The sequence below is a fragment of the Monomorium pharaonis genome, chromosome 1, assembly GCF_013373865.1.
Source record: "Monomorium pharaonis isolate MP-MQ-018 chromosome 1, ASM1337386v2, whole genome shotgun sequence".
Lineage (NCBI taxonomy): Eukaryota > Metazoa > Arthropoda > Insecta > Hymenoptera > Formicidae > Monomorium > Monomorium pharaonis.
The window spans coordinates 1,452,996-1,463,750 of record NC_050467.1 but is presented as its reverse complement, the minus strand read 5'-3'; the positions used below and the strand labels follow the sequence as shown (position 1 = coordinate 1,463,750).

The window sequence follows — 10,755 nt, the reverse complement described above, 5'->3', positions numbered from 1 at the left end:
ATTCCGAGGAATACACTTTATGCATTTAATTTCCTCCTTTGAATTTCTACCGCGCAGAATCGCAGCCGCAATTTTCCCTCGTCGCGAACGTAAGCTAAATAATCGCAACGAGAAAAACTCGAAAAAACGGTTAGTAACTGTTTTAGGTAAGCATTGCATTTATTTGCGAGAGATAAAAAAAGGACTATCGATTACGAAATTAACAATGTTTAATTTGCGAGCGATTATTATTAGTAATAGGCGGTTACATCCTCTACCAAGCTGTCTCCGCTTCCTCTCTTTGGGATCGATCCTCCGCGATTCGGAGGGAGTCTCGTCGAAAAACGAAACGTACGTGTGCGAGAGCGGTCTACGTTTTTTTCGAGAGCGTGTACTTTCGAGCAGTCGTTATTTCGCGGGCGACAAACAGGAAAACAGATGCGTGAAATCGAACGGATGAGACCGACAGCTTGCTTAGAGTTTACAATCGACTTGAGATCTCGCATACCGCGCGAGCGTGAACGGCCGTATGTGTCAACCCTTTACCGCGTGTCTCTCGAGATCGGGACCCTTTTTGTTTTATAGTGATAAAAATTCACTTTGCCAGATATATAACGGCTATCCGAAAAGTACGATCGAAAACGAACTGGTGATCAGGGATGTGCGATGCGGAGAGAGATGGAGGGTTGACTATGGCACGCGATGCGGTAAAGGGTTAGAGGGTGCACGTGTGCGTATGTAAAAAGTGTCGGGCGTGGAAGTACAAAAGAGAAACGACGCTCCTGCTCGAGGATGAGCGACGCACAATTTTGCGTCTCCTTACATACAATCTCGAAGTTTATCAAAGTTGAAGTGCCAAAAATACGTTGCTAAATGTACATATCGCTAATATATATATATATATTTATATATATATATATATATATGTATACTTAATAAAGTCGTGTGCGCTGCGTATCACCCAGACCGTGTGCTTTACCGGGAAACGCAAGCCCGAGAGCTCCGCGTCTGCGTGCGCGAGAAACTGTGACGCGCAAAATAAAACAGCCGTGTAAACGAATCAAGACCTGTACACGATGTAACGCGAGATTGCGACCTAACTCGAGGAGTTTTAGACGTGTGACGCGTGACGTATCCGAGAAAACGAGGAAACCCAGCTCGGGACGCTGTCGTCTCATCTGTCGCGGGTAAGAAATTCGAGACAGAATTCTCTCAGCGACGGAAACTTTCTTAACTTTCCAGACCGAAACTTTCTTGATTTGAACGTCCTCGGCGACAAACTCCTCTCGATTTGACGCGATACAATTTCCACTCTTTAAAATCAATTTATTTCTAATCAGATAGCGTCAGGTAGATTTCTGATCACATATCGACTTAAACTTTCGCCAAGCAGAGCGGAGTAATAATTGAAATTTTAGTTTCCCGAAATGTACTTTAGGAGCTTTAATTCGGTTAAAGTGCTAAACAACCGCTTGACTCGAGACTTCGCAGAGTTACTCGCTAATTAAATATTCGCACAAAACTGCCGTCTACTTCATCCAAGAATGCAACTCCGCGTCTGCCGCGAGATTTCCATGCTTTCCAGGACACTCCGATCTCACTTTTCTCGGCTTTAATAAATGTAAACGTCGGAGTTGTGTGCGCAATGTTTCCCGACGAGGGAGACGTAATGATTAATTAACGCGCGGACAAAACGAACGACGGCGAGCGGAGAGAAAGGAGAGATTTATTGAATCGCACTCGTCTCGTGTCCCGTTGCCTCTACAGGCCTGTGGGACGCTGGAAATGTACAGTCGCTTCGGATTACGGTATGTATCGAACGGATTAACGGGCGCACGCACACGCGGGCCGAGTAAGTGCAGCTTATCGCGATAACGACAGTGGTCAAAGTACGTTCAGACGCAATACAACGCAAAACTTCAAAATCGACTAAGAAAATGTCTACGTAAAAAAAAACCGCTACGTTGATTAAACCCAAAAAATTAAAAAAAATTGATATATCTAGTAGCTGAGATAATTTAGTATTTCTGCTTATCTTGAAAAGAGAGAGAGAGAGAGACAAGAATAAATTGATATCAAATGTAATACTCGAAAAGTGATTCAAACGAAAGAGACTTCTGACTTCTCTGCCTTTATCAGGCGCTATGAAATTTATCGTTGAAGTAACGTTGACGAATCGTCCGGATAGGCAGCACTTACTCTTCTCGAGTATGATAAGACTCCTCTCAACCCTTATTCGAGCGATCGATGCACGGCGTTTTCAAAGATAACAGGCTCTCCTTTCGATTCTACAATATTTTTGATTCGAGTCACCTGATTAATTTGAATTATTTTGATTCTCACTCCTGCCGAGCCAGGGGAATTTCCGTGCGATCCCGTCGCCGCTCAGAAGAGAGGGCAATCTCGACTGGATAAGGGCTGATAGGGGCCGAGCGCGAGGTGGAGGTTGCGCGGCGATCTCGGGACGAGTCTCGCAAGCGAGCGAGAGCGGTCTGGGAGGCGGTCTCTATTAAGGGTGCTCAGGATGCTGTATGACAAGCTGTATCTGTGCGGGGCTGTCTTGAGGTGATTTGAAACTGGTGTGACGGCGAAGGAGGCTGCTTATTCCTCGGGACCCCCTCAACGTACCCCCGCCGCCTCCAGATCCCTCGGAGGACATCGATCCCGTCCTAGATCAGGAGGATACCCCGATATGGTATACACACAAGAGAGACAAAGAAACCGAACATTTTTTTTTTTAGCGAGCGCATTACATCCGGTGCAGCAAGCTCGGATGTAATGGAAAAAAAAATACGCGCGCGAACTTAAGCCTACGTGTACCCGCGCTTGATCAAATTAACCGGGCACTGAATGAACGGTGCCCTGGAGAACGCTGCCGACGTTCGTTGCACGATTAGTTTCTTTCCGCAGAAACGTTCTGCAGCAACGTCGGCAGCGATTTAGCTGCTGAATGTGTTCGTCAAATCTTAATTCAATGGCGTCTTTCGACATCCCTCGGCAACTTATCTCGCTTGAATTTGAACTAGAAAAATCATTTGACATCTAGTATTGCGTATATTTTATAATAATCTAATATTTTACCATAAGTTAAAATTCGACAGTCACATTCAGCGCTAAATGCACGACATTATGCGAAGTCGTAATATATATATGTGCGGACAATGTCGCGTGAATATAAATTGTAAAATAAAATTCGTTCGACGATGATAATCTCAGAGTCGGATCAATCATTATTATTCCGTTATTATTATTGGTGCAAGCTTCGTGAAAGTGATCGGGATATGTAGTAAAGGGTCGTCAAGCGTGAGTGGAATGTACTGCGGTGCGACAACTATTAAATTGCACATCAAAATCTAAACACGTATTAGCGATGCTACGAAATGCTACAGCGAGAGCGAAATTTATATTGCACAACATGTACTCACTATCGTATCTTTCTTTCACTGTATCAATTTCTCTCCAAAAATTTCTTGGCAAATATAATTTCTTTTACTTGAAAAAAACAAAATCTCAAATTTTTAAGCTATTTTAAGTTAACTTGCACAGTAAAGTGGCACTACTGATTTACGTTTTACAATCTCATTTCATCGAACTTTATGTAATGTAATCCAAAGCTAAATTAAATAGCTTCCGTAATGAGATCCCGTAATGACGTGGCCGTGGCAGACTCAACTCTTTTTTTTTTATAAACGATCTCTGCAGCCGGAAGAAGATACGGTGGCAGAACATAGTGTACAGAAAGCTATCAAGCTGCGTCAGACTCTAATTGCATCACGAAGTACTTTTTGCGTCAGTCAAACCGGATGTCTAAACAACTCGGAGAACCATTACTAAATCACCAGCGGCTAAGCATCAAGCGATATAGCAACTGCCTCATTGATCGTTCATAATATTTTGTGTCAGCGATTAAATAAAAAATAAAATAAAACAGAATAAAGCTGAATATAAAAACGTTTCTAAACAAAAAAATCGTGCGAAAAACGATATATATCTTTCTCGAGACACAACGGAGAAATAAATGTGTGAGAATGCAAAATGCAAAAAAACACATCTCTTCCTCTCATTTTCGTCTCGATACAGGCTACTTACTCTTTCGAATTCGCCTCTAAGCTGCGTCTACGTAATTCTTCAATACTGTGACCGGTCTGCTGCTCCCAGGCAGTCTTCTCCGCCTCAAACGCTCGCCTCTTGTCCTCCAACTCGCGCACTTGCTGTTCCAACGAGCGTCGCATTTGTTCGTGCCTTCTCTGCAACTGTTTCCGAATTTCCCGCATCTTGACGTTAGTATTATTCGAATAATTATGTTTCGCCGAACAATTTTGCATAAAGACACCACGAGGTACGTAAGATAACAATTCGCGGCGGAATTAATTTTGTGTTGAAGCAAAAACGGATCTTGAACGAATAATAAACTGTCTTTTTAAATACTAAACTCATTGAATAATAACCAGTGATATAATTCGAGCGAATTTTCACCAATTTCAACTTATAATTCCAAGTAAAAAGGTAACAAGTGACACGCTTCACTTACATCCGCTTCGGAATCTTTCAACTTCTGCCTCTTCTCGCGAACTTTCATCTCGAAAACTTGCTCCATTTCAGACTCCATCTTCTTCATCTTGTTATCGTGTTCACGCTTCTCCTCTTCCAGTTGCGCCAATGGGTTCCTAGAAAAATTCAAGCAGATTTAAATTAAAACATATAAACTGACAAAACACCGTACTGACGAAATACAGATATTGATTAACGCGCGTGACATTTAGGCGCCTTCGGCACGCAGCTAATCATTAATGAGCGTATTTAATCTCGTTAGCTCTTTGCAGAAACAAATTTGGAATTTTATATTTTAAAGTCTAAAAATATATATAAACTTTCGGTCCTTCAACAAAGACTATATAAATTTTGATTAACTACAATTAGTTACGATTGCGATATTAATATTAAAACAATTATTAATATAATTAACATAAGTTGACGAATTATTATAGATAGTGAATACATAATTCTGCAAAGAGTTAACGGTAAATTATGTTAACTCGGTAATTATGTGGAAAAGTTATACGTCTGGTATAAGACTACAAATATTTCGAGAAATATAAAGACCAACATATTTTCTATAAATGTGCTGTTTACGTCGCGCGAGATAACTACAAAAAATAACAAAAAAGCTAAACACTTCCTGATAATATTACGACAGAACAGATAATTCCTTGATGGTAAGCTTGGTTTGAGACCGCAATCAGTTAAAGGCTAAACGCTGGAGCCCGGATTTGCATCAAATCGATGTTACACGAATTACAGATGATAATTGGTTCATTACTCACATTACTGGATCGTGGCAATTAAAACATTGCTCCAAATCCACGATCCGATTACATTCCGGACATTGGTTGCAGAATTTGTGCGTACCGTTATGTACATGAAAATAGATGATTTAAATCGAGTTCGGCGTTTATAAATATGATGCGCAAGTATATTTTATGTATTATCAATCCTCACTTTCACAATATTATAAATTCTTTTTCATGCGCGATGAAAATCAGGGCTCTCACATAAAAAATTGTTACAGCAAAATTTTTAAAGTCGCAATATATTTACAGGTGTTATAAAGGATATTGTAAAAGTAACTAGATATGCCTCCTCTTTACAAAAGGGAACTACATATTGTGCTAAGTACTAATGCAAAAGTAAACGCATATAAATATAAAAGCGCCAAGCAAATCTAAAACTATATTTAATGTAGAAAAAAATCTAAAAATGTACCAGCTGCTCTTTCTATATAATAATTTGCATCAAATATTACTTCGGAGGATTCACTAAGCGTAAATGCTTGATTGATCTAAACATAAATTAGATAAGAGTATACGTTTTAATGTTATAATTATGAAAGGCAGCAAAAATACAGAGTCGAGAGAAAAAGTGCATGATTACAACATAAATTATAAACTAAGATGATTAATATTTCTATTTAATTATTTCGATATGAAAAGTAATTAAAATTACGGTCAATGGATTTAGAACATTTACGATATCTTTTTCACTAATTTTTTTTCAAACTTATGATACTCTACGTAGTGAATCCTCCCAGTTTTAAAAAACACGGGGAAATTCTCGCAACTCGACAAGGCTTGTGCACACAAAACCATAATATATCCTTTTGAGCCTTATTAAAGGACTTACCACACCATCATGAAACTGTTCATCACTCCTGGAGGGCACAAACTGACCAATAAGAAATTCACCATTAAAATTCGCACGGGGGACACGCTGTCGAAGGGTTGGTTGGTCCGTTTATCCCTCCCGCTCCTTCGGCAGCGTTTCTCGTGTCTAGTCTACGGATACAGATCCCGCTCGCGATCGAGATACACGTTAAGATAATTCGAACGCGAGAGTAACCGGGGATTTCGATAGTTTGCATGCACAACCTTTTTCTGAATTCTCTTCAGAACGATAAAAAAAAAAAGAATGGAAAGACAAAAACACACACGGTGTGGTACAAGCATATTTTCGAACAGTACACGCAATCGACTCACAAGAAGCGTCGTATTATTGGTGGTACTGAAGCTTGAAATAAAACGATCATCTCATCACGCATACACAGTCGAGTGCTTCGCCGAGACACACATTGCGTGCTCAAATCAAACTCAACGAAACAAACAACCTTGCTCGTGTTTCGAATAGAAAAAGCGAGCGTCGTAAGAGTGAGCGGGAACGGCTAAAAGAGACAAAGTAATCGTCCCGTCATCTTTATCGCGTCCGGTAATAATATTAATATCGCGCTACTGGGGACAGGTGAATTAATAAATTGGGCTGCATTATGCGGTATAAAACTAAACGGCTGTCATATTAGAAGATACATGTTTTTGGGGGTTGCAATGTTTATCTTTTCACTCCCAGCGACGATTCAATTGACTTAAGAGGACGGATATAATTCAACTTTTTTTAAATTTTCTTTTAAATCATGACGCTCGATTTGTCTATTTCGATATGATAAAACACATCTACTTGTCGACAAAACTGTTCTAGTACAATAGTCAAACGTGTGACAAGAAATTGCACGTATATACTTACTTATTCGAGGCCTTTGTCGGTTTTCCGTCTACGCCTATACCGGCCAAGGTGCGACATCTGAAATTCTCGTAGTGCACGTTGTTCGTTACGTCTTTTAAATCCTGCACGTGTGTCCTTACTACCATGTTTCGGAGTGCAATGAAGTCGCAATGTTCCAGATTCTCAACTACGCACAGAAATAAGGTGGAAACACGAATTATAAAAACGATAAACAACTTGCATACAGCGGAAGAATATAGTAATTTTTATATTTCTGCGATGCAAGTAACTCCTAAATCTTACTTATCTGCTATAATTTTTTCCAGCAATAAATTTTTGTTCAATCATTTCAGTTCAGAAATCCGTACATACCTTCCGCAACTCCCCATGGATATTTTCTTCCCCGCACTTTCTTCCCGTCGTGTTCGACGACTGTATTCGCTCCCACGACTGCGAATGGCACTCTATCCCTTAATAATTTATGGAATTTGTTATCCTCTTCCTCTTCGACCTCCGGAAATTCGTAGATTTTTATTTTGTGTTGCGCAATCTCGTTCAAAATCTGGAAAAAGCGAGACGGTGAATTAAATTAATAATTCAGAAAATCTCTTATATAGGTTTATAAAATTTCTTAAAGATTTGTTACAATTTTTATTGTTTTATATCCTGCACTTTTCAAAAAAGCAAGCTCTTTTTTTCTTCTTTATTACAGTGCATTATAGAGAAATCATACCTGTTTCTTAAAGTGCGCGCACTCATCCGGCGTCATGGTATCCGCCTTGGCAATAACAGGTATGATGTTAACTTTGTCATGGAGACGCTGCATAAACTCCACATCAAGGGGCTTCAATCCATGACCGGAGGGTGCGACGAAATAGAGACAGCAATGCACTCGACTGTCCGGGATCTGCCGTCTCGTCACACGAGATTCTGCATTGAGAAATTCCTCGTACTTCGACTCGATATAGTCGATTACTGGTACCCAACTAAACAAAGGGAAAGAATGTTATTAAATAAATTATAAAAATTAAAAAACGGATGTCGATTTAGTTGAATTTAATCGCAAACTTTGTCAACGAATTTATTACCAGTTGCTGTTGTCCACAGCATCACCGAAACCAGGGGTATCGACAATCGTGAGGGTGAGGTTGACACCGTTTTCCTTCAGCAGTACTTTGCTGGTTTCCACGGCAACTGTCTTTTTTATCCTGAGGCTGGGTCCGGGATATTCGGCACTGTATATGTCGGCCAGGAACATGGAGTTGATCAAGGTAGATTTGCCGAGACCAGACTCTCCTATGAAAATTTTACAGATTCTTTAGTATGCTTTGACAGATATATATCTTGAGATAACTTTATTTTTCTAGGACTTAACCATTATTTTTCTAATCTTAAAGCCCTAGAAAAATAAAGTTAATAAATTCAACACAAATTGTATGAATGTAGTATACGAGTAAAATATATTTTTTAATTACTTAATTTATTTGCAAATTATTTAATTAAACAACTAGAGAAATGTATATTCTACAGTTTTAAAGAAATGTTTCAAAAGATATTTAATTTTAATATTATTTCATAAATTGTTTTTAAATTAATGCATGCCAAAAACCATGATTCTTAAAAAAACTTCCTAATCATTAAATATTCTGTTAGTCGTGACAGCGATCATTAATCATCTCTGTCCAAGTATTTACGGTCGACATTTCTAGGATGCGTTAAATGGGTCCGCGGTCAAATAAATTCGGTAACGATGTGACCGAAACGAAATGAGATGAAATGAGTGCCGTGACCTCTTAATACGCGAACCTTGAACCAGGCGAAGTGCCGCGCCTACGCCTTCATACAGCCAAGGGTAAGCTCTTGAATTGTTCTATTTACGGAGGAACGGCTCCGCTTATACGCGGGCTAATAATAGCCCCTTCCCCTCGCACGTAGCAGACCACGCTCTCAAATTTCTCCAGACCCAATGACACTCTTTCACACCCGCGTGCACGCGCTTCGTTCAAGAAGATCGCTGACCAGTTTAGTCAGCACCTTTGTTACCACCTCCCCGAATTCCCGGCTGAATTCTTAAAATTTCTTCCATTATACATTGCATATACATTTCCAGGCCAACATAATTTTATTTTTTATGGAAACTTCTTTAGCGTAAGAAATATAGATAACTGAAGAAAGATACGATGTATTTTCACATTAAAGGTTCTAATTATGCGCTCGTTGTGTGAAGCACACCGAAGCCAGGTGACAAATCTCAGCAGAGAGAAAAAAATGCAGGATGTGCAATTAACGATTTATAATGATTTTCAATCGGTGAAGCCGCTACCCGTTGCATGCTATTGCCGCAAATTGGCCGTCTCGAGTAATTCGCGATAAATAAATAGTGACGTAGAAAAAGAGAGGATTCGACGATCAACGAAGGTCGGAATCGAGCGTGTTCCACGGACGTGGAACCGCGCGTGAGAACCGCTGGAGCACGGCGACAGCCTTGATACAACAAGCGAGGAGAAACTGAACGAGGGAGAGAAAGAGAAGGGACTCGCACGTGCTCGGCAGATGGGAGGTTGCATCGCGAGACGATATTCCACGACGAAATGGGAATACACCGCTGCAACTACCGAAGAAACGGATCCCTTTGTCCTCCGGGCCGGCTCTCGTGAGACGGACAGACGGCCGTCTGTTGTTCTTCCGCTGCCGCATAATGGGCATTTTAATGCCCGGCTCGCGTGAAACGAGGGATATCGCGTTTCCCGCGTCGCGAACCGGAGATTCGACCTCGATGATAGACCACCGCGATCATACATACATTGCGTCTCATCGATTCGTTTGCTGATGCTCAAGAAAAAAAATACCGCATACACGTTTGCGCATATTTCGCATATTTCGCAAGCGTAAATGTCGGTTGATTCATCCGTCAGAGCGGCAGCCCCCGCCCGTTACGATCGAACGACGAATTACGAGTAATTTACATTAATACAATTCGTGTTGAGATAATTTAATCGCGCAAACAACTTGTTTTCTTCTAGCCGCGCCCTGTCTACCGACCTACGACCATGAGCGTGAACTCGAAGCCCTTCTTCACGGCCTTCCTGTACACCTGGTTGGGGAGATTCGCGAAGCCGACGTAGCCGTCGAGCTCCTTGGGCTTGGTGGGCGGCGTTGGTCGCGCATGATGCAGCAAACTGGCCTCCTTGTTGCTGTCCTCCTTGGAGGAGATCGCGTTCCGCGCCGACTCGCGCCTGTTACTATCCTCCGAGGCGTCGTTCGGGATCGTCGTCGACGGCGGGAGCCGTGACTTCGCGTTCAATCCGGCCAGGGCGCCGCTCGTGTACACCGGCGCCGCGTTCGGCGACGTCAGGCTGCCGGCGGTTGTCGAGTTCGTCACCGACGACGAATTGTTCACCTGAGACCCGGGCGCCTGCGTCGGCGGCTGCGGCGGCGGCACCGACGGCACCGAGGGCGACGAGATTATTCCCGTGCCGTCGTTCTTGAAGAACAGCTCACGCTTCGTCTGGATCTGCGCACAAAGAGAAAGAGAATTTGTTAATTTGATTTCCACTATCGTTTCAATAGAATAATCCGAATGACGTTATTAGCTGTTTTACTACTAATAATTTCGAGAGAGCGTGTATTTCTTCAGACGTAATAATCTGCATAAAATCATATGAAGTTTTACGGAGAAACGGACGCCGTTTCCCCAATCAGAAATTTTCTCACTCGACATTCTCA

At 41.4% G+C, this 10,755-nt stretch overlaps 1 protein-coding gene across 13 annotated transcripts in view; it reads right to left on the bottom strand.

Moving 5' to 3' along the window:
- Positions 1-10,755, bottom strand: part of LOC105828853 (septin-7) — a 36,557-nt gene that overhangs the window by 5,362 nt on the left and 20,440 nt on the right. For 10 of the 13 annotated variants that reach the window (XM_012667401.3, XM_028192160.2, XM_036295534.1 and 7 more), the window contains 9 exons: positions 10,072-10,543; positions 8,118-8,325; positions 7,763-8,015; positions 7,402-7,591; positions 7,051-7,216; positions 6,160-6,201; positions 4,511-4,646; positions 4,069-4,232; positions 135-2,648 (listed from right to left, as the gene is read on the bottom strand). In XM_012667401.3, the coding sequence (XP_012522855.1) occupies positions 2,489-2,648; positions 4,069-4,232; positions 4,511-4,646; positions 6,160-6,201; positions 7,051-7,216; positions 7,402-7,591; positions 7,763-8,015; positions 8,118-8,325; positions 10,072-10,543 (1,791 nt within the window). In that variant the 3' untranslated portion in view covers positions 135-2,488. Of the gene's footprint in view, positions 1-134; positions 2,649-4,068; positions 4,233-4,510; positions 4,647-6,159; positions 6,202-7,050; positions 7,217-7,401; positions 7,592-7,762; positions 8,016-8,117; positions 8,326-10,071; positions 10,544-10,755 lie in introns of those variants that run through there. The other 3 variants (XM_036295532.1, XM_036295531.1, XM_036295533.1) reach the window with 3 other exon arrangements.